The 27,432-nt window shown below is 35.5% G+C and overlaps 1 protein-coding gene across 1 annotated transcript in view; it reads left to right on the forward strand.

Moving 5' to 3' along the window:
- Positions 1–17,835: 17,835 nt before the first annotated feature.
- The window catches only part of GABRA1 (gamma-aminobutyric acid type A receptor subunit alpha1), a 55,830-nt gene continuing 46,233 nt past the window's right edge, over positions 17,836–27,432 (forward strand). Inside the window, exons 1-3 of the mRNA XM_058545477.1 lie at positions 17,836–18,084; positions 20,374–20,462; positions 23,815–23,927. Coding sequence (XP_058401460.1) covers positions 20,389–20,462; positions 23,815–23,927 — 187 coding nt within the window. The 5' untranslated portion in view covers positions 17,836–18,084; positions 20,374–20,388. The remainder of the gene's footprint in view (positions 18,085–20,373; positions 20,463–23,814; positions 23,928–27,432) is intronic.

Consider the following 27,432-nt stretch of genomic DNA (forward strand, 5'->3'; position numbering starts at 1 on the left):
TGGTGGCCTTTAATAGATAGTCACAGAAGTTACTACTGCAGAGGTTTACGTCCTCTTGATATCTGCTCTTGACCATTCCAGTAGACTCCAGTTTGGCTTTCTTGTATCTGGTTTCATGCCCCACCTTACCCACTTCCCACATGCAGTCTCTCATAGAGATTCAGCACATTGATGCCAGAGAGACCCTTCCAGAACAAAAGCTTCATCTTGTTTCTCCTTGCCTAAAATTGCTTAGTAGTGCCCCATTGCCTAGAGTATAATGCCTAAATTCCTTAGATTGGCATAAAAAGCCTTTCACTTGTATTCTCCAGCTATATCAAAGATGCTGAAGTTCTTGGGAAACATCCTACTGCTATCTCTTTTCATTTATTACATTTTCTACCTGTCTGGTATTTCCATTTCTTCTCTATTTAAAAAAACTCCTATTCATCCCTCAGAATTTGAGCTTTTTTTGGAAAGACTTTCATGACATACTCAGAGTCAATCACTTTCTCTTTTATTTTCCGCATCTTCAGCATTTTGCACAGTGTCTGGCATGTGATAATTTCTTAGTAGTTATTTTATTTATGTATATTTTATTTATGACAGTAATTTTCGGGATCTTTAATGAGTAAATATGCCTGCAAACCTTTAAGAGTAATGTGGGAGGTGCAGAGTGTATCAGGAATTGCATCTAGTTGCTGGTAAGTAACAGAGACCTGGCTACAATGGCTTCAACACCTAAGTGTTTTATATTCTCACCAAAATCGAGTTAAGATTTAAGTACACCAGGGCTGATGTGGTATGCCACAAAGTAAATTGGAGTTTCTTCTACAGGTTTTTGTAGTGTAAGCCTTGAAAATTGTTTTTTGTTTTTTTTTTTTTTGGTGAGGAAGACTGGCCCTGGGCTAACATCGGTGCCCATCTTCCTCTAGTTTATGTGGGATGCCGCCACAGCACAGCTTGACAAGCGGTGCGTCTGTTCTCGCCTGGGATTCGAACCTGTGAACCCCGAACCACCCAAGAGGAGCCTGTGAACCTTACCTCTACGGGCGGCCCTTGGCTTTTCTTTTTGTAATGCAAGTGCCTAACTTAAGCTTTGACTGTGGAGACATCCACTTCAAAGATGGCTATCTCAGTGAACACAATGCCAGTCCCCGCTCAGGCTCTTTTGTTTTAGAGATCTTGATTGATTTTGATGACTGACCACTTGGGCTACTTCTCTTCTCATGCTTTAAATTCCCACTCTTATGTTTTAAACTCACCAATAAAGAGTGAGCCTGCATAAACCGTAGGCCTCCATTCTCGGCCCCAATAAAAGCAGAACTGCAGGCCTGACCTCTCTCTCTCTCTACCTGCAGCCTTGCTGTATGGCCCCAGGCGTGCCATGTAATTTCCAGGACTTGTAAGAAACTTTTTCTTTCGAAGTTTCCTGATGGTTATTGCTGAGTGTATTGATAGGCTGAGACTGGCACAAAATGGTTTTATTATACTAACTTTGTGGATTTTATCCTAAAAACAACCGAATGTCGCAAGATTGTGGACTGGAACTCCAGACATCACACAAAACTATCAAGCAGAAAAAGTAAAACAAAGAAGTGGCAAAATGGGTCCCCTTCAGACTTAGAGCCCTCTCCAAAGAATTTTCTTCATAGCACAATCCAAAATTAGACTTATATTTCATTGGCTTCCTCAATGAAATATAGGCTGGAAAAAATATATATATACATATTAACCTGGTTATAATATATATATTAACCTGGTTATAGTCCTTCCCCAAATTAAACTAAACAGGGTTCTGTTACTAAGAAAGAAGAGATATGGATAAATAAATTCTGCTAGAGGTTTTTCACACTACGAAATCTGAATTTCATAAAACATTAGCATTTCTAGAAACATGCATTCTTTGCAACACAGTTTTGGAAACACTGGTCTAAACAATCTTTTAGACATTTTGTCCCAGTGTAAGAGCATGTCATCAGTTACTAATTACCCAAGGAGTGAATTTCAGATCCCTTCAGAATTGATATTCTATTAGACCAAAACCTACCTTTTTAGTTCAGATAATTTTTTGTGTTCCCTTGCCTTTGACTTGGTGTATTTATGAACCATTTTCTCTAGGATGATAATAATACTTTCTCTTTAAAGATATTTTCCAGAAACTCATCATTTTTCTTCCAAAGGACCAAAGTCTAGAAGCACCTGGAATAAAGCTGGGTCAGCTATATTCTTATGCTGGATGACCAATTTAGGCACTTCTGCCCATCTTATTGTGTAGACATTGTACATCTGTTGTCTGCTATGGCATCCACTAGAAGAAAAAGTGTTATGTGCTGTGTTTCAGCCACTGTATAGAGCCAGGCTTTTCAAACAATGCAGATAAAAACCACCAATCATTTTGTCCCATGACTGAACCTAACAATCTCTGGGATACTACAATTCTCTATCAACTGATGACAAAGCTGCCTTCTTTATAAGGGAAGAACATCTGCAGCCTAAAGATGCTGAGTTAGAATACAGGCTGTGTATTCTGCAAAGATCCTGGCTCTGATGCCTGATAGTTCCAAGGTTCAAATCTTGGCTTAGGCACAGGCTAGCTGGAAAATCTCAGGCAAAGAACTTTACCTCTCTACGCCTCTATTTCCATTCCTGAAAGGAGCATCGAAGCGTTTTGCAGAGTAATTGTGAAGTTTAGAAGAAGTATGTCAAGCATTGAGCCTAGTTCTTGGCACATGAGTCCCTCCATAATTTGTTGTTTTCCTTCTTGTCTTCCTCATTCTCCTCCCCCTCCTTGTCCTTCTCCTCATCTTTATATTGTTATTTTTAGGAGTGGCAGAAGTATTAGTGTTTTAGAAGTAATAGTAATAGTGGTAGTTAGTTGCAAATATACTTAGTTCTGTTCTCCAAACGTTTCTAGATAAAAGCATTTTTTTCTCATTTTTTCTAGAAATCCATACACCTGTATTCCACAGTGCAAATGTATTCCTTATTTTCAGAATGCTCATGGCATCAATAAACTGTATGTCTTTTTAAAAATAATGAGGAAAGTGAGCCAATTTAACTTCATAAAGGAAAAGAGACAGCATCTAGCCCATCTGATTGCCTACTGTAGTCTATAATTTCCAATATGATCTGGCTCCTGCACAAACTGCTCAATTCACCCAGTATCACTCTTCCTCTCATTATGTTCTAGCCACACTAATTTTATTTCTCTTGTTGAAGCCTCTGTGTCTCTACTCATGCTGCTTCTCTCTCTCTCTCCTATTTCCCTTCTTCTCACCCTCTCCTTTTCCCTGTCCTTCTGGAATGTTCTTTCCCCAAAATTCTACATGGCAGACCTTATACCTAATGCTGTCACTTCAGAAAAGCCCTCCCTGATCACCCTAATTAAAGAAGCTGTCCTAATTACATTATCCTTTTCATTTAGCTTTATAACATTTATAACCATCTGAAATTTAAAAATTTATTTATTCATGTATTAATATTTGTCTCTGCTCATTAGTAGGCATGCAGCAAGAGAGGGGGGAAATTGTCAGTCACAGTTAGTACTGTATTCCTGGTACCTAGAATAATACCTGCCGCATGGAAGGTGCTAAATATATGAATAAATGAATTAATGCTAAGTTAACCTTTATTAAACATGAAGGAAGGGAATCACAGGCTATTGTTTACTCGTTTACCCTTCTAGAGTTCTTTTATATGCTGTATCTCTTTATTTCTCTATGTTCTGTCAAGAACTATGAAATATCTAATACTTTATCCTACTTGCAAGCTAACACTTTTTTTCTGCTGCAGTTTCATGGATGCTGGCAGAGACATAAGACTCCTGCATCAAAGACAGAAGATTTTATTATTCAAGGCATAGCAAGTAGCATGAGCATCCTCTTTGCCTCAGTGCCGCATACCCCAATTTCCACAGGGCAACATGAAGGAAGCTAGATGACATCTAGATATGGAGTGGGGTGCATTATAGGAGAGGAACCCTCAACTAAGGGAACCTACATTTCTCATTAGGAGAAGTCAGCATGCCTGCCCTTTGTTCTAGATGGAAGCAGTATCTCTACCTTCCAAGGCTGTAAGAAAACCTGCTCTTTGCTCTGAAGAGAGACACTCTATCTTCTAAGGCTGTTTACTACAGAAACATCCTTAAAAAAATAATCTGGAATGAAGCAATCATTGTCTCTATTCCTAAGATGTGCAGAAATGCTAGAAAACAACAAAGAATTGTCTCCAAATAAATCCCACTAACTCTAACTCACACTTTACCCCAATGTCTATTTTGCTCTTCTCAATTCTACCTTAGACGTGCCCTGTTCAATTCATTTGTTTACTCTGAATGCTTCTGGCTCTCAGGGAGCTTACTGTCTAATGTTAGTGAGTAAAGAAACCCAGATTTTCCAGCCCCAAAACCCATTTTCCCTACCTCGCCCTACTCCCATGAACACAGCCTCCTAAACAGTTGAATAGCTGCCACTGTTTCTCAGGGCTATCTCCCTAAGTATACCAGATGGGAGGTAGTCAAGTAATGCTTTCCAATGAGAATGGAGGGCTGTGTATTAGAATATTAAACCCAGCAGGAGAAGTTAAAGCATGATGCACTGAGACAAATTCCCTCATGTGAATCACTATTATTGGTATTTGTAATAAGCAGAACATGGCTTATGAATAATCAGCATGGCTCCAACGCTTGAATTGACAATGTGCCTGTCATAGTTTAGAATGAAATCAGTTTACATTTATAGGGTCATGATTAGGGGAGGGAAGTTTTTAGTCCAGTAGAAGCCTAGGCACCAATACCTGAACTGTCAGGTTTTTGACAATGTTCAAGAAGGTCTTTCGCCTTATGAATTAAGGGATACAATGGCCTGATACATAGGGAAGAAATTTTCTTGCTTAATTACAGCAATATGAGACATAACATTTAGTGTTCAAAAAGAAATAGAGAAGAGGATGGGCCATACACAATTTGCAACCTGCAGCATTAACATATTTTTACTTATGCGTAGATTCATGGAGCCAAGCGGAAGAAGTAATTGTGCATTCTGACTGATCTAACATTAGTGTTCCTATGACCTGGATCTTTCTAAACCTTTATGACTGTAGAGTGTAGTCTTTGAGATAGGATTATCTAAAGCCTATAATGACTGTTCATGCTAATATACATTGGCATCACTTCTTCTAGGAATTTTGAATTCATCCATTAAATCCTAAATTATGCAGTACATTTAGAGAGACATGTGTTCTTTGACGTGTGGTATTTACATGGCTATTTTGTAAATTCTCAAGTGATGGTGACATAGTGGTATTCCCTAAATAAAAACATTATGATGTCAGTGTCTCCACTAAAGGTACCTACGGTGAAATGTCCCTTGGATTGTTGATTTCTAACCTTAGTGCAAGGAAAAAATATATTATTCTCAATCTATAGATTTAGAAACTGAGTCTCAGAAAGCTTTTATTAGAATAGTGATAATAATCATAAGAATAAAAATAATGTCAGTAATATTCTTAAAAATGTTAATTGAAAATTTATTGTGCGCCAGGCACTGTGCTAAGCACTTTATTTAGGTAACTAACTTAGGCTTCATAAGAAAAAAATGGAAGTGGGTCTTATTCCTTAATTTTCAGGTGAATAATCAGAGACACAGATAGATGAAGTAACTTGTCTCAGCTCTGTAATCAGTTGAGCTAGGACATGACCCATGTTTCCCTGAAACTGCTCTGCCATACCTCTACTTGGACTTTATTTCATTGAGTTTTTTTATTTTTTATTTATTTTTGGGTGAAGAAGACTGGCCCTTCCTCTTTTTGCTGAGGAAGATTGGCCCTAAACTAACATCTGTGCCCATCTTCCTCCACTTTGTGTGTGAGACACCGCCACAGTATGGCTTGATGAGTGGTGCATCGGTCCACACCTGGGATTCAAACCTGAGCCCCAGACTGCCGAAGCGGAGCATACGAACTTAATGGCTACGCCACCAGGCCGGCCCCCTCATGGAGTTTGTTTTGGACAGAACCTCTCTGCCATCTTTATGCCCGTCTTTATGCTCCTACCTCCAACCTCTATTCTCACTTGATCTCAAGAGCAGAAGGGAAATCCTCCTGTTTATAACTAGCCTGAAGACAGATGCCTGCCACACTTTACTGTATCATACTACATGACCATCAAGTTAACCTTCATTGAACTACTCTTCTGAAATGCAAACCTGTTTAAGCTAAATGCCAGCTTCAGCTACCACAACTCAATAGTAAAATGTAATGATCAGAAGTGTTTCAATACAATCCTGTGGATGTATTTATCAGTGATTGAGCCTGATCTTTTCATCTTTTAGACAGAAAGCTGTGCTTTCGACCCATAGAAAATAGATGCCCAAAATGCAATTCGTATATGGAAGAATTGTTGTCTTTCTTTGTACAAAGATGCAAAGCAGAGCTATACTTTTCTCTTGATCATGAAGTTAACTATTTTTTTAATGCCTCCATAAACACTGAATTTATAATGGTACATGTTTTAGGGATGACAACAAAGAAACTTGAGACATTAAATTTATTCTCTATTTTAAAACTTACTTTCCTTGCTGAGGCTATGTGGGAAAAAAACCCCAGAGCCAAAACCTTTCCAAAAGAGAGAAAAGAGCATGCTTGATAGGGATTTGGAGCTGTTTCCTTACATAACTGTTGTGTAAAAACAGAGCCCAACTCATACATCCTTCAACATAAGGGATGAGGGGATTTATTTAACAATAGGACCATGAGAATTACGTAACTAGTAAAGAGTTCCCAAGTCTACAGACAGAGAACGAGGCAAAGAACTTTGGTTCCCATCAATGTGATGCTAACATACTTAAACATATGGTCCCTCGGGTATTTAGCAGGCACAAAATGAATTCTGCCTGAAACCAAAAAAAAAAGAAGTGGCTGTAAGTCTCCACCCTAGTAATACTATAAAAATGATCTGGTATTTATAGCACACACCAGAGAGTTTTTTCCTACCCAACCATGTCTGTTCAGTTGATTGACAGCCTATGTTTTTCAATCATTTCTTATTGAATTTACAGTAAGCCTAAAAGCACATTATTTGGAGCAGTGCCTGAGATTCTGAACTAAGCATCTTATTTCTGAAGGGAAGTGTTACTCCTGGATGACTATATAATTAGGAAGAGGGAGAAAGTGAGTATGAGCTTCTAGCACTATGCTGCCACTTCCTCCCCAACTTCTAAGAGAAGTGAATGAAATCTCAGCAATTTTGAGAATCCAACTCTTCCTAGGTGATAATTATAATAACAAACCTGTCTCTGTAAACCTAGACTCAGGCTTCTGTGGTTTTAAGTGCACTCCAGTGTCATTGATTCATTTCTTCTGTACCCAAGAATAGAAATCATATTCTTTTCTTTTTTCCTTTTGTTATTGTTTTATAAAAAATTTTACAAAAGATGTACATACTCACTAAAAGAAATTGCACTATATGGAAAGGATACAATAAAAAGTTATGATCTCTGTTGACAGTTGTATGTATTTGAAATGTGTACCATTTCAGACCTGTATTTTACCTTGATGTTATATATATTTTGCAAAACAGAAATCATACTATTTGGGTGTTTGCTTTTTGATTCCACACTACATTGCAAGTGTCTTTTTGTGTCAATGGGTAAAGATTTGCTTCATTTTTTTTAAAACACTACCTGTGATTTCATGATGTGAATATACCAAAATTTATTCAACTATTTCCCTATTGTTGAACTTTCAAGATGACTCTAATTTTAAAAGTATTTGCAGATGATCCTACATTAAACCTCCATTACATAAGCCCTTCCCCACTTGCACTAAGATATCTATAGAATGGATTCCTAGAAATAGGGTTACTGATTTAAATTTTGTATATATTTATCGTTTGACATGTACTAACAGATTGTTGCCAATTTTATTACCAACGACTCAGATGAACATTAAATAAGAACATTAAATTCTTTAAAAAGTTTTTATTAATCTGCTAACCATGACATTATATTCTTTTGGTTTGCATTTCCTTGATCACAATTGCAGTTGAATGTCTGCTTTCAGTGTTTCTATCAGCAGAATCACATTACTGATGTACTATTTTATCCTCTGAACCCATTTTTTTGTGCGTTGTTTGTCTTTTGTTACTGATTTAATTGATTTATCTGATTTTTGTAAATTCCTACCTTCCCCAGGAATCCATTTTTATTTACTCTTGGAGATACAAATCTAATTTTAAGGAGTTTTCCTGTCTGTTGTTTCATTTTAATGTATGATTCATAGTCTTGTGCCATGTATTAAATAAGGCACTACTTCACACCAATTGGAAATATTACCTTATCATGTAAACTTTCTTATATATGGATGGATCTGTTTCTGGGCACTGCCTTGTTTTTATGGCTGTACATGTCTTTCTGAGCCAGAACTATTGAGTTTATTTGCTATAGTTTCTAGGCATATGGATTGTCTTACCGGATAGAACAGTGTGGTAGAACAATCCCTATGCTTAGATATTTTTTCCCCAAAAAGTTCTTGATGATTTTGTTCACATTTACTCCTTCAGGGGAACTTTTGAATTGACTTAACCAGTTCTAAAAATAATCTGATTAGATTATTCAGTACATGTGTAAAGATTTTGTGTGAAATAAATTCTGGAAACTGCAAGGCAGTAATATATATAGATATGAATTCTGCAAATGAGCATGAGAAAGTGAAATCAGTAGGCCTGAGCAGGTGCATCCTTTAATAGAGGATGCTGTCAAATGAGGAAATCTCACATTTAGATTTGGATTTGGACACTGATTGATAGATATAACGATCTGGACAAAGGATGGCTGCTGAGGTCTCTTCAAGTAAAAATGGTGCAAACAAATAACTAGTTAATATTGTCCAGAAATCATTTTTTAAAGATTTTATATAAAATTTTATTTTTCCGTGATATTTGATGTCCTGAGCTCTGAAGACTATACTTCTCTTTACATCTTAATCAATATGTTTCAAAAGAGAAGGGATTTTAGCAACTTGAGGGTAAGAATGACATGTCAAAGGGAAGAATGGTAAGAAAATTGGGGACTACAATTTCAAATCTTACACTTTCTCTACCTCTACCCATGCATCATAGTGGAGGAGCTACTTTAAGATTTAAACAATTTTAGTCCTAAAATGTTTTTTATTTTTCTCTTATAATTTCTTGGTGCCTCACAAGCTCTTAACAAGGAAGGCATTAGCCCATCTTTTATTTTTATTATTTATTTTCTTTGTTTGTATATGTTGCTCAGAGCCAGATTACACATTGATTTTACAAAATGTGAGGAGAGGAGACCACATTTCATAAAGGATTGTTTTTCGTAATTTATGAGGCCTTTCATGAGCATATATATGGGAGAGAGATGCTGCGCTGTCTGAGAACAGGGCTTGTATTTGCATCCTCCTTAAGCCTTTGACAAAGGCTTTCTGAACCTTGACTGACCTTCCCCAACCATGTTCTTCCAAAGCCACAGGGCAGTTCTGAATCGCTGACTTACTCTGGTGCCTGACGAATATTTCTCCAGGCACTGAAATCATGACTTAAACATATGACTGTCAGACTAACTTAGGACAATTCAATCCCTGAAATAGCTAGTTTTCCTAGAGGTATGAGTCTCTCAAGGTCACCCAAAGAGTAACTATAGTATTTTAACATGCTTCACAGAGCTAATAATGAAGGATAAGAGCAGAACATCAGTCTAGTTAAGCTGCTTTTCAGACAATGTTTCTAAGTTTTAACTTTATTTCTCTTTAATAGTTTAGAAGAAATATAAGCACACTTCTAACTCAGATTGGTCTACTAAAGAATTATAAAACAAACAAAATGTTTTATATGATTTCTAATTCAATAATAGTTGATATTTGTGTTTCAGAACATTGATATGACTCACTTGGTTCATCATGGAATGAACTTCTCTGCTAAAATACTCCTCCAAAAATAAAGAATAGAAAAAGCATGGTATAAAAATGGATCTCCACAAGAGTTTTCCCTGATCCTTTCTTTGTCTAGTAAAAGTTGCTTTTCAATTTCAAAATTTGCTGAATCCATAATAAACGGCTTGTCTTTCAACGTTCCATCTAGAGTTTCTGAACTGCTTCCTACTTCAGCAATATCTACTCCAATTGTCAGAAAAAAGACACAGCAAGAGTCGGTAACATTCCTTAACCTCTTACTTATTCATTAATTTTATCCCATTTATTTTGTATTCCATTTTATCTGATTTCAATATTAAGCCATCCTATATTTTCACTAAACATACATTGTCTTATTGGCAAAATACTTGAGCAGAAGTTGGATGGAGACAGAATTTTTCACCTCCTGTTGTAGGCTTATGGTTGAGTCTTACAGTTGCTTCAGCCTTAAACATTTTATGTCTTATGTCCTACCACTTGCTGAGTCGAATTTCTTTGAAATAATAAATTCACTTTCCTTACAAAGGCCAATGCTTTCTTGCTTCAGGCTATAACTATATGATGTAAAAACCAAATGGTCAATCTGGTATTTGATAAATTTTGGATGAGTGAGTTGGTTCAAATGCAAAGCCTCAACTTAGTTGGTTGCCACGTACAAAAACATAATTTTAATACTTGAAAAGCTAAGAAACGTTCTACGAAAAGTTACATGTTTATCATAGAAGGTTACACTGTAAAGACTGTGTTAATAATGACCGTAGCTACCAATCATTGAAAATATTTTAATGTATTAACTACTTTGCAAGTATTATATCATGAATATCCTATGTAAAATGAAATTATTAATCTTCCATTACAAATAAAGAAACTGAAGTTCAGAGACGTTAAGTGGACAAATAGTAATTGACAGAGAAAGATAATGTCTGACTCTGAATTGTACTGTCTTAAATATGTTATTCTGCCTACCTATACTAAACATTTAAAAATTTTTAATTTATAAGCACTACAATTAGTTGTTGCAAATATTTGTGATCAGAAATATTTTCATCAGACTCTCACGACAGTTCTACTCCCAGGCTACGTGTTAGGGATTTACCTTCATTGCCCCATAATCACAAATTTTTGGAAGCCACAAAATCTATCCCTGGTTTCAAATACAGATTCTGATTTATAAGCCATGTGTCTCTGGGAAAGCTGCTTATTCTTTTTGAACCTAGGTTCTCTATCTGTAAACAGCATTATTGTAAGAATGCAGTTGCAAAAATTATCTGGAAAAAAACAGTACAGTGTCTGGTGTATTATAGCTACTAAATAAGAGAATCTCTTTTGTGGGTGGAGGAAGTGGTATTTTGGAGTTCATTGTCTCATGTCCTTAAATGAAATTTAAGAATGGTCTACTTTATGTTGAAATTCTAACACTGAATGTGAGTAGTGACAAACAGTAAGCCCACTCAATTGCTGTCAAAATCACACTTCACATCTTTCAAAGGCAATTATGTGCTGTCATCTTTATAAATAGTTGAAGTGTAGGACAAGTAAATATATCTTCATTTGTCATCTTGATTCTTTATGTTAAGTTGGTATTGGACTATATGGTTTCTGATATTGGACTATATGGTTTCTGATATTGTATCTTTTTACTCATCCAGAGCAATGCTTTCTGGGACAAATCTCAAGTTCTCATGGGGGAAAGTCTACATTTCCGAGATTTGTATGGGCTTATCATTGTTTCATAAATAAAATTACCAAAAAGTGATAATCACTCATGTTTAAAACTCTTTAGTTCCTCCCTACCCTTGCCCAATATATGTATAATTAAAATGGAGGTTGTGAAATTTTCTCTAAGAAAAATCTTGGTGAATGTTATTATAAGCAAAATTGGAAAAGGGGTAGGTTGAGACAGATTCTTTTGTGTAGTTGTAAATTATAGTAAAAAAATCTAATTAGTTATGTTTTCTACATTTAACACAAGAATATTTGTTACATTTGGATATATTTATAAATTTCCATAATAAAAATGCATCCATATTTCACAAACTCGTTTTCATTTCATTCCACAGAACACAATTATTGGAAACATCAAGAATTGGGAGCTCTTGAACAGATGGGGCATTAGTGTCTTAATTCTTGATCTTTGTTCTAGTAAATCCTTCAGTTTCATATCCTTTCCACAAATCCTATGGCCATGCAGGGCACGATGAATGATTTTTAAAATGCTGCTTTAATGTTTGTGTCACTTTTTGTGTTTTACGATTTCAAACAAATATGTAAACACAGCTGCCCAAAGGGATAATGAGGCCATAGTAAAATCCTCAAATATTCTAAAATAAGCATATCCTAATCATGCCAGAAGATTCTGCATTAACTAAATGCAGTTTCTTGGTACCAACATGTCTATTGTTTTTTATTATTTCTGACAAGTAATCTCTCTAAATTGATTCCCCAACTCAGATCTTTATTTTTCCTTTCTGCATGCTAGACAATTACTAGATGATACTGATTGAATATCTATGCATTATGTTCACCTTAACAGAGAAAAGCAGGGGTAAATAATCATTCTTATGGTTTAAAGGAGTTTACACAGAGACTACGTGTATACACACACACACACACTTAAAGTTTGCCAAAGAAAATACATATACATCGTGAATGCCTTAATTTTGCTATAAAAATAGAGAATGCATGTTTCCTCAATCAAGTCATATAGGACATAGCATTTTAAGATATCTAATCTAGAGTTGTGACAACACGTTAAAAAACTGTGCTCATTTTCTTATCTCCCCCTGACTTACATTACAATCTCCATGTTGCCTGTAGAATCTACAGAGTCCAAAAGCCTTCTTCAAAGTTTTGAACATTATTGATATTTGAAAATAAATAATTTCTTTCAACTATTAGCTTATTATCACTCCTCTTAGCTCTAAATAAATCTGCATTTTCCTGCTTGAGTTGATGGGTTTGACATCTGTGAAAAGAAAAGATTTTGAAAGAAGATGCGTGAATCTAGGTCACACGTGAGTTGCTGATAAACTGAAAACTGCCACAGAAGAAAATTGGATAGTGTCCTACTTACACAATTATTAAATAGAGTCTGGGTCTCACATATATATCTCATTCCTGATGGGTATTGGTTGGATCCTTCTAAATCTTATGAAAAAATAATGTTGTCAATTGTACCTCTGAGGGAATCTATGGCTGACTTTAGTAGCTGTGGTTGGAACATGTGCTGTGGTTGGCTCTATCTTAGAACATATGCTCTTTAAATATTCCTGGTTTAGAGTGTATATAAAATACTCTATGCCGAAGGCAGGTATAGTGAGAAGCATTCATTTTCTCAGAGCTCCTTAGAAATAAGAATATAGATTTAGGATTAAGGTGGAATGGGAGCTAGTTTGTCACAGTATTTTGTCTGATAATTGAGAATTTTATATTTCAATTAAATCTTAGGCAAAATATGGATAATATAAACAATATTATGAGTTATATGAACACGCTGCAGAGAATGCACTAAAATTCTCAAAAAGTAATGAATTTGTCGAGATAAAAGAGAGAGAGGAAATTGGCTTCATTAGATACCTATTAGGTGTCATGCAAGAGATTCACATGCAAGTGATTCACATTTGTTTTCCCATATTATTCCACAAGCAGGGTAATGATGTAACATTATCTCATTTTAAAACTTTAGAAAATGAGGTTCAGGAAAGTTCAGTAATGTACCAATGGTCACACAGCTATTAGGTGTCTTCAGATATACATCCATGTATGAGCATTCGCAGTGCCATGCTAACCTGGGTTCAACTTCTGCAACGACGACAGGAACAATTACATGATCTTTGTGACTGTCAAGGTGGTTGGGACAAACAATCTCTGAGTCTCTTTAGAGTGCCAAACATTTATGACTCGAATATGAGAAAATTTGGTTTTGATTTTACTATACTTACCATGTCTCTTACTATGCTGAGATGTCAAACTAGCCTTCCAGTCTGCCAAAAAGAATTTGTTCTGAGTAACCCATATGAACAGGAGTCTAGGTTAAGGCACAAAAATTATCCTATTACTTAAATCACAGTTCTTTTCTTTCTCATGACTGAACTGTTATTTCAATGCCAATTGTAAAAGAAAAAATCGCCCTCTGGATGTGCTAGTATAGTTCATTGACAAGATGGTCTGTATTAAATACAGAGAAATTAGAAAAGGGGAGCTAGTTTAGCAAGTGTAAATATTCTATACAAATATCCAAGTATATGTACATAAATGGAGGAGAAATCATATTCAACTGCAACATGCAGTTTCATTGTTGCAGATTAATAACCATGTTTCACAGGATGTTAACATGAAAATATACTTTCAGTGTATGTGCCCGAGCCATGTAAATGTATTTAAAAAGACCACTTTATTCCAGATTTCAGCTGAAGCTTATTTGATATTTTATCATTTTTACTTGTCTTTTCTTCTCCCTCACCCCAAATTATTTTGTAAATGATAAAAAGCTGCACTGAATTAATGGGAACACCCTTGCTATTTTTTTCTCATTTGGTTCACATTTAGTTGGGGGAAGTAAAAACATTTTTGTCGAAAAGAATCAGTACCACTTCTTCAATTAGGTCAGGGCTTCTTGCCATTTAAAATTGACAGAAAAAGCAAAATGTACCAGACTGTAACACTGGAAATAGAGCTATCGGGCCTCCCCAGGATCCCTGGTCCTAGGTTTGACCTCAAGTCCCTTCTGCCCAGAGCTAGTGACTGTTTGGATGGCCTTCACGACTGGCCTCCTGAGACGGAAGGAAAATAGCAGAAACCTCTGAAATACTACAGCAAGCCTGACACTATGTTGCAGTTGGATGCACTAGATCATCAAAAGAAAGAATCTCATCTTGAATGAATATTTTTTGAAAATATTCAAAGGTAGGTTTTATGTAACTGATATGAAGCTAGCCAAATGTAGATATGAGATGAATAAAACAGATTTGAACATAAGCTCACAACCACATGGCAAGGAAATAGAGTAATGTAGAAGTGTGTAAGAGAATAAGCTTTGAAGTCAGAGATCCGGGTTTGCATTCTAGCACACACACTCATTAGCTGTGTGACCTTGGGTAGGCTCTCACTCTCTCTAATCTATAATTTATTGAATGATTTGTAAAACAGGGATATTAAGACTATCTCTCACATATATGTTTTGAGAATTAAATTGAATGATTTATGCAAATTGGTTACACATTACTTGGCACCCAGTAAACACTTTAAGAATATTAAACATCATGGTTATTATTATTTCAAGAACTCACTTCAATCAGATGCACATGCTTTGAAAGGATTTATTCTTCTGGGTGAAAAAAAAAAAAACAAGAATGTCAACAATTATCTAAAAGAGTCAATGTAACAAGACAATATAAAGTAAATTATTTCCTTGCCATTAACTTCATTTTTTGTTTTTTGCCATTAATTCATTATATTTTATTCCATGGTGTTATGTGCATATGTTAGTGATACCGTAGATGGGAAATAATTAACACACTCCTAATTTAGAGTTGCAATTGCTATTTTTGGAGAAAATTATTAGTATTTTAAACATCCACAGTTTATTTACTAAATTTACTTGTTAAATTTACACATCATATAGTAAAAACTACCTTGTGAGTATTTTAAATAGAGAATCATAGTATGGACATTTCCATTTCCATATGCATGGTATAGTTTTAAGATAAACCCAATAATTATTTATAAATATTTGTTTTAAAATATATGGAAATGCTGAGCAATTGTATCCTGTTGCATAGTCACATAACACTTTTAATTTGAAGCATGAGGTGATTGGCATTGTTCTCAGAGATTATTGTTCAAATGATAAAGTTTCAGTGACTGTGCTTGAAAAAACATAACCAGTAGAGTGATTTGGTTGTGTATCATTAGATAGATATGAAGTTGTTCTCAATTTGTAGAGGAGAGTAAAAGGAGCTATGACAATTTCACGAGGAGAGAAAAAAAGACTAAAAGATCACATTTTTAGGACAATCAGTCTTTGTTGAATCAAAACAAAACTATAGAATTGCATTATATATTGTCAGGTAAGAAAATAATGTTTTCTACTTGTTAACCCAGGGTTTCAAAACCTTCCTAAAGTGAGTTTTATTCTGAGGACTGCTCAACAAATAAGTGAATTAATGAATAAGCAATAAATAAATAAGAATTGGGTAATGTCACATAGGGAAACTATGATGTTCCTTCAACGGATATCTTTTAGAATACATTGACATTTGTTGTTTCTAAACAGAATAGGCAAATACTGCCCAGAAACAGGGGTATCATAAGATAATCTTCAAATCTCCCTTCCTTGAAGATTTATTTCTAAAATCATTTCCCAATAACACTTCCCTTTCAAAACTCAGAAGATAACCAAGCCCAAATCTGAATGTGGCCTTCAATTTTATATTCCTTATCATTTCAATCACCTGTCTCAAGTTTTAATCATGTAAGCTGATTGCATTGCAGCACAAGGTCAAAGAACACTTGTATAATCAAAACCCCATGAGTGGTATGGACGGGCCATTTAGGATTTTTCTTCACTTGGCCAAACTCCGCCCCTATCCCAATCGTCTCCTCTGCTAGAAGTTCTCTTGGGGAAAACGGCTAGGGAGCTCACCAAAGTTCGGACCTTATTCACCAGAAGCATTGCATGGAGGTACTCCGTCTTTTCAGCACCTCCTACCTATTTCGGGCGAAAGTGCTGAAGAGACAGCTCCCAGTGCTTTCGGTCATTTCGGTAAGCGCTCCCCGGAAGACGGCACCCATCTCCTCTCTGCTACAAACACCCATTCACAAAATCCAGAGAGAGAACTACAGTCGTCCCTGATTCCTCGGAAATGTAGTTAGACTGATGTTGAAACACACCCTCCTTCTCTAAGTGTATAATTATCCGTGGGTGGAGAGCCACCAGGGAGGGTAATAAAAGAGGGCAAAGAAAAAAAGTAGAAGAGGCTTTTGTCCTGACTTCTAAAAACCTTTTTGTTAATCTTCTCTCCTCGCCCTCTCCAATTTTCCTAATCCCGAGAATGATGGAGTTCGAGGCAAGCGAATGATTCCGGAAATGGAGACATGGCTCTCAAAACCTAGAAATGATCTGGGGGATTTAAAGTTAAATATTCCCCATCCTAGGAACTCAGCACAATTCGTATTTAAAGGAGCCTGTGTTTTCTCCATCATAACATAAACAAACAGTTACCTTCAAAGATTAAAAACCCTGTTCCGGAGCGCGTTTTTGCTGTCCTCTAAGCTACGGACTAAGGTGGGGTGTAAAGCGCTCACAACCTGTGAAAGTGCGAAAGACTCTCTCAACCCGGTGGCCAATTCCTAATGGCCAGAACTCTTCCCTACCATCCCTCATCATCCGTGAGTCTGCAAGACACAGGGACCAGACATGTGTGTGGGAGTGCGTGTGAGGGAGAGAGGCGAGAAGAGAGTGCGCTCTCCACATGTGTAACCCTGCATCTCCCTTTTCGCAGCTTGCATTCATTCATATGCACGCAGTGGTTAAATATTTGATCAAAGGTGGAATAGTTATACTGATCAGTTGTATTTTTAATGAGCATACCTTAAAATACACTGAAAGTGGGAAAAGATTCTAAGTGTAGTCCGATATGTCTCTAACCCTTTCTACCCTTCCCTCCTCCATTCCTACTCCTCCCCAAAAAGGAAAGCTCCCAGCAGATTGTGGAAGGATTTGAGTCTGCAGCTAGAGAGAAGGGGATTAGGGCCAGAGCGGTGCAAGTTAAATTGTGCTGCATATAAAAAATGGGCGGATTGGTCTCCAGATCCAGAGGCTGGTACCACCTTCCTTTCTAAAATAAAATCTCTCTGGCATGAAGTCACCGCCTATTTCACATCCGGTTTGCCCTGGGACGTATTACTACTGTCTTGGTAAAGAGAAATCTTTTGTTGTATAGCCGCAGATTGGATATTGGGAAGCAAATTTGGGTGTGAAATCTTCGGCAAAGGAGCACGCAGAGTCCATGATGGCTCAGACCGAGTGAGTGCGAGGCAGAGCGAGGACGCCCCTCCGCTCCCGGCGCGCCCGGACTCGCGGACTCGCGCTGGCTCCAGGATCTCCACGATTTCTCTCGCAGACTTTTCCCGGGTCTTGAGCGATCCTGTGCCCAGAGGGGGCCCGAGGTAAGTGCGACTTCGGACCGGAATACACAGAGCTTTGAACGTGCCTTTCCTCGCTGGAGAGACAGGAATGCTATAGAAAAAAGAGAAAGAGGGAACAGGACAAGAGCCTGATCCCATAGCAGGTAGATACAACGAATGTTTTTCTTTCAGGGCGAAAACCGCAGCGATAGGAGCATTATTTTTTTCTCTCGCTCTTTTTCTTTCCCTCTTTCTTAGGCAGATTTGAATTCATTCCGTGGGGTGGGTGGTGACATGTTGTTTTGGTCTTTTTTTGCGAGAGGGAGCTGGGGTGAGGTGGGGAGGGGCGTTGGGGGCCATCGTCTAAAGTTACGACGCTGGGACAGAAAACCTGTCTCAACGTTCCATCCTAGGGAAGGCACTCTCTCGTTCTGGCTGCAAAAAATGCCTTTCTCCTTTTCAGTGGACGCTGCTGATATGCCCTCTGGTGTAGGGGTCTCTCCGATTCTGAACATGAAAAACTCAACTTATCATTTGATACGGGTGGCATGGGGTATGGGCGTCGGACTGCGTGTGTTTGATGGGGGGAGGTTGAAGGTGGAAAGGGGTAAGGAAGCAGCTTAACATTTCTTTTAAACTATTATGTTTGCATTTGCAAGAAACTTTCTTACTCAACAACTCAAGTGCCATGATAGGTTTGTTTTTCTCTTTTTAAAATGTCAGAGGAGGACAAAAAGCTTTGGTACCTTGCCTTGGGCTTTTGTTTTGTTTCATTTACCCTTTCAAGAATTACCCTTTCTTATAAAGACCAAAAAATATTAATAGGGTCAGAGAAGTTGTTTTTACTTCATAACAGATGTTGAAGATTAATAAAAGGGAGAATTATAATTGTGTAATTTAGATGCAATGTTTTAACATAATGATATTTATCCAACATTTCTTGTCGTATTCAACTCATCTGTGTCAAAACCAGTCACTAAATTAAATAAAAACTATGAAGCTCACAGTTCTTACCTCTAGATCTAGACAATTTCACTCTAAATACATCAATTATGTTTCATTGCTTACATGCCTGTTTGTAATGGCTTTTACTGATATAAATGATCCCCATGAGTGTGGAAAGCATTTGTGTAGATGTGTTTAAGGGCATACAACATTAAACTATAGAGTGCTTAATGAAAAATAGGCATTAAAAGACTTGCAATCCATTAATCACTGACTGTAGTAAGGAGTATAGATTCAGGGAAGTGCTAACAAATACCTTGAACATTTCTCAAATTATGATTGGAATTAAGTATAGCATGTTAAAGCGTTACCATGTCTGCTTCTTAACCAGGTAGTTCACTGATTTTTAAAAATTGACTCCACAAATTGATTATAATTTTAAAAAATTCTCTAAGCTTTCCATACTCCTCCATTCCTCCAGCATCCCACTACCAAGTCTAAATTCAACAATCAGATAGTGATTGATTGCACTTTACCTAAGAGAGAAAAAAAGATTCCCTTATTCATGCAAAGCAAAGCACTCCACTTCCATCTGTTTGAGATGAAATATTTTCCAGCAGCAACCTGGCAGAATTTGAGAGAGCTTAAAAGATATGTGTGGCCATGTTTGTGTACATTTATGTGAGTGTGGTTTGTGTGAGAGAGAGAGATCAGCACATGGCTTGACTATAAAGTGTGTCCCTTAGCCTCACAGAAGCATTAGTGAGCATATTTAACAAGGCAATCACAGGCAGAGACTATAAGCGTAACTTCGGCATTCAACAGTGTGTTTCCCATGGGTTTTTTAAGAAAGATAAATACGGTTGCTTCTGAAATCAAGGTACATCCAGAATTCAAAGATGAATTCAGTCATCAAAGCATATTAACCTACCCCATCCCAGCCCCCAAGCATGCTTTCTCTGTTATAGACACCGGCTTAAAAATTTTAGTGTACAGTTCAGTTGTGGAAACTCAAATCAGAAAGGTCAAAATTTTCAGATGAAAAATGACAAGAAGAGAGTAATTCAAACTATATTGGAAATATAAAACCTAGAGGAAAAAACTACTCAGTTTTTATGTTGAGCAATATTGTCACCTGAAAGCATTTCAACTTGTATTCTTTTACAGGAGAAATTAAGACCCTGATATATTTCTGAATGGAGAAGTGGAAGGGAAAAGTGGAGAATGGATGGTCCAGGTTTCCATTGCTTCCAAAGAGGTGTCATATCCCAGTGAGGTCATTTCCTGACTTCAAAGCAGTCGTCTGAACTGCCTCAGTCAGCCCTAGTGGTTATAACCTGATGTTTCTTGCAAGAGACATTGATCTCTACTTGTTCTACTTTTCAGCTGCACAAGCCCGCAATGAAGAAAAGTCCGGATCTCTCTGACTATCTTTGGGCCTGGACCCTCCTTCTGAGCACATTGACTGGAAGAAGGTGGGGACACTTTATTTTAAATCTGCATGAGAATTTCTGCAACTTTTCATTTATTCTTTCAGGAGGAAGAAAATTGTCCTTGGATGAATTCATGACTAAGGGAATTCAAAAAACTTAACTGCAATAAAATTCCAACTAAGAACAAAGAAGAGCAGTATGAAAAAAGTAATCATCTTATTTGCATGTTAGTTAGAATACGTTTAACACACTTTTGTTAAGGAATGTATCAATTCAACATTTAGGTCTTAAATGGAACTTTTCAACTGCTCAGTTGTAACTGAACAAAACATGCGGTTTCCTAATTCATAGAAAAAGTTAGCCCGGTTAATGTCTGCGTACTAGATGAGTTGATTTTCCAACAAGAAAATTTCTAGCTAGCTGTAAAGATCATAGAGTGACTTGTGACTATAAGGAAGTGGAGAGTTTAAAACAATAGTTGTAATTTGAAAGTCATACGTTTCTGCAAATAAATGTGCATATTATCTTTTGAAAGCATTATTTATATAACCAATAGAGGTAGAATATGCCACACAAACATTTAAGAATATTAGGTAAAATTGAACTCTTCTATTTAAGTGTACTTCTATGGAGACAAGATATGGGAAAAATTTAATAATATGCTTAACCATATTCAAAATACTTACTAATGATTCAATCAAGGATATAAGCATATTATAGTAGCAAGGATATAAATGACCAAATATTTCAGATTCTTCTTTATCTACTTTTATATTTCTTGTTTAGTCTACTCCTGTGTCCCAAAAGAAAGTCTCAGACATATGATAAAAACTTAAGATTCTTCAAAATGTAACAGAAAGTGAACTCTTATGAGTTAAGGCAGAGAGATGGAATAGTCTGGAAAGATAAAATTTAGGAGGATTTTTTAAATTGAGAAGTTGTCTGTTTTTATTTTTTGCTATCCTTATCTGATAAATAATGACTGCCAGATGAACGGGAAATGCATTGTTGCCAGATACTCTTAATCTGAGGAGTTAAATGTTCTTCACTGCTTTTGAGAAATTATCTGAAGTGTTACTATTGTAATGACCTGTAGATGGAGTTAGTGCACAGTGTTTTATTATATAGTGGTTCATATGGAATCAAAATCAGGTACTGTAACTGACATTTCTCTTCAAATATACATTCAATTTAGGAAACATTACATTGGCACGAGTATTGAATAGCAAATAAATAATCTTGATCTTTATCCTAGGGTCATTCTCTGACAATTACAATTGAACGTAGTAAATTAGAGGTAAAGACAAGGAATAACCTGATATGAAAATCATATAAAAAAAAGATAACCATTCCAACTGGGATAGCAGAGCTGGTTTTCTGAGAGGGAAGGAAAAGTCTCTTTTGGCATTTGTATTCCAAAGCAAGCAAATGAGGAGAACACCATTTATAAGATAAAACCAGGGGGAAAAAGCTTTCCTGAGTTTGACATAAGCTGTAAAAACAAAGGGAATGCAAGTAAAGGTAATAGACAACTCCATATTCTAGGAATCGTATTAACAGTCTAATTGTGCTCTGTCGTGTCACCCCATCTCATCTTTTCCCTCCTTCCATTGCTTTCTTCCTTAGACTACTTGACTAGGCCCTCCTCACAACTTAAGATGTGCTAGTATTTCTCTTCCATCTTTATCAAGATGACCTTCCGATATCCTTGAAAGATGCATGCATGGCAGTTTGCTTTGTGACAAAGAGTTTTTATAAATAATTGCATTCAGAAAACTATTTTTGCTTTACTGCTGTCATCTGCTGAGACATCCTGAAAGACACAGAGCTCGTCGAAAATTTGATTTCAAAAACTAGTAAGGTGTTTAATTTTGCCAAAGGAGAGTAAACATTGAATCTGCATGCTATTTGTGTTGAATTTAGGAGAATGCGAAATTATTTCACTGAGGTGCGTTTCATATCTTTAATATCATAATTAGCTTTTAGTTATAATAGCTTTATTAAATTAAAATTTTATCAGAAAAATGGCCGTTGCTTTTTGCCTATATAAAATTAATTGCCTAAACAATAGTGTTTGTTTTTGAAATAATACTTTGATTGTATTTGTTGCTCCTCTCAAATGAATCTTGGTTTAAAATGTTACTATTTTTCTTAGATTGATCAGTAATATAAACACCTAAGAGTGAAGTCAAAAGCATATTAAATAGAAAGTACGAAAGTGATATTTTTGTAGCAGTTTGTTAGTTTACACTTTATGTTCATTTTTTTTCCCTCAAGGTCAGATCTATCATTGAAATATATCAGTGAGTGTAATCCATTCTAAGATGGGAAACTCCTCTCTCAAAGGATTTAGGAGGTGTCATCCTAATCATTACATAAAATATGGTTCAAGGAGCATAGATAATAACGTGATTGATGTAAGAAATACACAATATTTGAACTGTAGTCACTAAGTTGAAACTCAAAGACTAGTAATGGTAAGGGATAAAAACTATATCTTCAACTAGAAACATCTAAATAGAGACAATTACTCCAATATAGAAGAATGGAAATGAAGTTTTAGACAAAAAGTTGAAGAAAACTGGGTTCTAGTTCAAGCTCAGCTCACAAATAGCTGTATTTTCTTAAACAAAACACTTATCCTGCACTACAGTTTAGTAAATCGTATATTAAGGATATTGCACCATATCTTTTTCAAGGTATCTTTTATTTCTAAGACCAGAAATGACAAAAATTCAATTAATTAGAGGTTTGACTAGACAAATTATAAAAATTTGTTCATAAACCTTAAAGGGAGTGGAAATTGCACACTGATGTAAAATATAATTATCCTGAGAAACCAGTTTTATCTGTTTTTCTCATCTAAATATCTTGAAAGAGTGTCAAAACAAACAAAACACAGATGTATATGAAGTGGATGAAGGAAAGGATGTTGGTAGGTAAAATCTTAGGCTTATGCTACATGTTACATTAAATGAAAACAAAACTAATAATTATTTTTGTAGCTCATAAATACATATATTTTTTTATTTGGGAAGAAATTTCTCAGATTTGTTTTTTTCCTAGCATGCATTAACAGTCTTGCTTGCCCGGAGAAAACATGCACTATAGCATTGTCTACATGCTGAGAATTATAAACGTAAAGAGACAGAACTCATTTCCTGTAATTTTCTTTCCTTAGTTAGAAATATTAGAATAAAAAGCTTACCGTCTATAAGAACAAATATGAGAAAACAGAATTAAAATGTGACTTTTTTTTACTTTAGCAGAAGGAATTTTCAAATTAAGTTTCAGTAGGAAGGAAGGTAGGAAAATGTGGGGAAAGCTTTATTTGGAAGAAGGTTTTAGTAGAAATGTATAATTTGGATACATTCTCTCTTTATGCTTTTTTCAGCTTTGGGCAACCCTCATTACAAGATGAACTTAAAGACAATACCACTGTCTTCACCAGGATTTTGGACCGACTCCTAGATGGTTATGACAATCGCTTGAGACCGGGATTGGGAGGTGGGTGGCATTATTTTTGTTTGTTTTAGAGAACAGTATTAAACCTTTACTATTAGAGTCTTGCTTTCTCTCTAAATGGTAAAGTGATAAGAATGGCAGTATGTAGTTTAATGACTAATCCTATTTTAAATAGATTGCTCAGTGTTAATTTAATTTACCATGGTAGTTTCATGCACATACCCATATGTAGTAAAAGGCAGATACAAACTTCTCGTAATGATATGAAATAAATGTTACATTTACTTGACAATCATAATGTCTTGCTTGTAATGATTTCCTTATGCAAGGAAAACATAGGGGTAATGTTCTCCCTTCCAGCCCAAAGACTGCGTCTACTTCATTCTGCATTGCTGTGTCTGCATTGCATTCAAGTAGAATATCTCTGAATCTATTGCTCTAAACATTTCTTTTGGAATATTACATATTGATTACTATTTGGTGTTAGATTACAACCACCTCTGGGATAAAAGGTGAATGAGATAGATGGTAGTGTTTTTTTAACCATGCATTTGAACTTAAACCTTAATTTTCTGTAGTAAAATTGTATTTTTCTTTGTATACCAATTAATTGGTTATACTAATGAATTTCTACTTAGGAAGAAGATAGCACTTAATAATACAATATTTATATTAATAAGAGTAAATAATGCTAAACATGATACACTTATTTGAATAACCCTTGAATAAGATAATCAACCTATCTTATTTAGTTAAACAAAGACTAATGAAGCCAAAACAAAATATTGATCTCAGAGTAAAAGAAGTGAAGCAAGGAAATAAATTATCTTTCAAAGTCACACAGGAAACCAACGTTAGACTTTCTGATTCCCAACTATAACTTATGCTGCACCTTCTCTGAAGCATGTGTAGAAACTATTTAATAGCAATATTGAAGTTACAATTAAATGGCAATATTAAGAAAATCATCCCTTCATTTAGACAGTGAAGATGTGCAACCAATAAGAAGCTTAAGAATTGAAATTTTGATTTTAGAACTGAATGGTAGCATAGATTTAGAGTCTTTTTTTTTTTTTTAATACTTTGGGTAGTGTAATCACATGGATGTGGATCATGGGTCTGTTTTGAGACTGCCAAATGCCATTAGCGTCTCAGAGTTTAAGGGGAACTGCTTTGTCAAAGACACAAGTCAAACACAAGTCAAAGGTCTTCCCAGGCGTCCTTTCTTATCAATCTCAAACATTCATTCTAGGACACGCAATACAAATTCCTTCAAGTTTGTATTCCACCTAGTTTCCCTTTACTAAGTTCTTAGAAAAAAATTTAAGGAGCAAAAGGTATTGGTCACAAAATGGAGTGCATAATTGTGTATGTGATGTATTGATACAGTGTCTGTTACACCTAAACATCTGGAGTGGCTTCAGGAAAGTTGTTCTTCATTCGGAAAATTTGAAATAAATTACAAAGACTGCAGGTAGAGGAGAACGTATAAAAGAAGAAACAGGATAGTGATATAACTTGTAAAAAGCAAGACTTTCTAAAGGACTGATGGGCATGCATCTAATTTCTTTACTTATTTTCCTTCCTGTTTCATGATGTCAATCTTTACAAAATAAGCAGAATTTTATAACACATCTAGAAAACCTTGTCTTCATTCTAGTTTGGGATATCCCATTTAATACTTTAACACGTGAATGAGTATTCTCTGGAAGCTCTATGTATAGTTTTCAGTTTGTTAAAGAATTTTAACCATACACACACACACACACACACACACACACACACGCATGCACGTGCACCCATACCTTCCTTAATGATCAGCTGTGTGGTTGTGTTGTTGTCTGAAGTACAAATAACAAGCCCATGACTGCTCATTTACATTTAATTATGTATAATAACTCTTTAATAAATGTGTATATTAACTCTTTAATCAAATACAGCATAAACAGGAAGTATTTTACCTGTTCCTCGTATGCACACCTAGGTCTTGGAGAGCCACAGAACTTGAAAATGTGTAATGTTGACCAAGAATGAATTGAAAAGCTCATTTTCACACCTTGAGATAACGGTAGATTTGTTAACAGAAACGGCTACGTTAATACATACGGCAACATTACCATTTTGGTAGAATCTACTTTTATTATCTATTTACTCTCCTCCAAATAACAAAGACATGTATTTAAAGAACAAAATTAGTAGTTGGCCAAATATAGACAAGGTATAATCTTTTTAATTGGAATGGATATAAAACGCTGTAGTAATAGAGAATTCAAGGACTTGGGAAAATTAAAAAGAATGAATGTGCTTTAATCTTTGCTACAGATGATTTTTCTGATATTTATGATTCCTGGAAATGGTGAGTTTGAGGATATGATGGACATTAAAACAAATTTAAAAGTAGCTCAAATATTTTCCTCTATTTCTATTTTATGTATCATCCTGGAACATACTGCAATTAAATTTGATGGATTTGAGATTTAGGAAAAAGCTTTAATACTAACTTAATTTTTGTTATTGTTTTTAGAGTACATTTTTTAGCCTTAAGGGATTAATGCCATGTGCTTATTACATATATCTCCAGAGTCATTAACATTTTTAAGTACATTTTGAGAATGTCTGTCTTTAAAAAACTATACTTTAACATATTAAATATAGTTTTTAGATATTTTTAAAGACATAATCTGCTGCAGAATTAGAGAAAAATGTTAACATTGTGATTTCTGGATGTTATAAATTGAAACTATCTAATATACATTTTTCTGCAGAATTCTTTAATTTTATTTATTTACCATAGATTTCTGGTAAGTTAAGTATGATATGCATTCCAGTAGATCTCCATTGCAAAAATGGACCATTTTTATTACGTGATCCATTTGATTTCAGATAAAAAGACTATGTAGAAGAAATACTTGAAAGATTCTCATTAGCTTATAAGGGGGTAAAAGTTTCCTCTTAGTAGGTTCGTGATCACAGCTGGGATAATCTTTTGCTAGAGAAAGGGGCCCACTCTCTTCCTATTATGACAAAAGTCTGGTTTTATAAAAATAACAACATTGTGCAGAAGGCAGGGATATTTTGTTCTGAATGTCCTCAGAAAATATAGAAATGTGATAAGCTGAGACTTGAGACTAATGGAAATTGTTTGTGCAAATTCATCATGACCTGTTTTCAGAAACATACACTGCATCAGAAGGTGTAGCATTATTCGCTGGAGATATATGCCCTAGGTCCAATAACTAAGAAACAACATGTATAACTTGATTCATCCAGATGATGGAAATCAATTTGCAGACATTGTAATACAATTTAGCATGGCTACCTTTTCAGGGCCAAGAGCAATCATGAGAAAGTGAAGATAAAAGCATAATAGAAAGAGAGATAGCCTGAAAGAAAGAGACTTTCTTTTTTTTTTTTTTTTTTTGAGATAGAAGAGCTAAAAAGGATTAGAATGTGTGCAATTCTATTAATTTAATAAACTCTGCTTAGGACCATAAAGAGAAAAATAAGTTGGCCATGTTCATATTTTAAGTACAAAGTTAATGAAGAA

Source organism: Diceros bicornis, chromosome 1, assembly GCF_020826845.1.
Source record: "Diceros bicornis minor isolate mBicDic1 chromosome 1, mDicBic1.mat.cur, whole genome shotgun sequence".
NCBI lineage: Eukaryota > Metazoa > Chordata > Mammalia > Perissodactyla > Rhinocerotidae > Diceros > Diceros bicornis.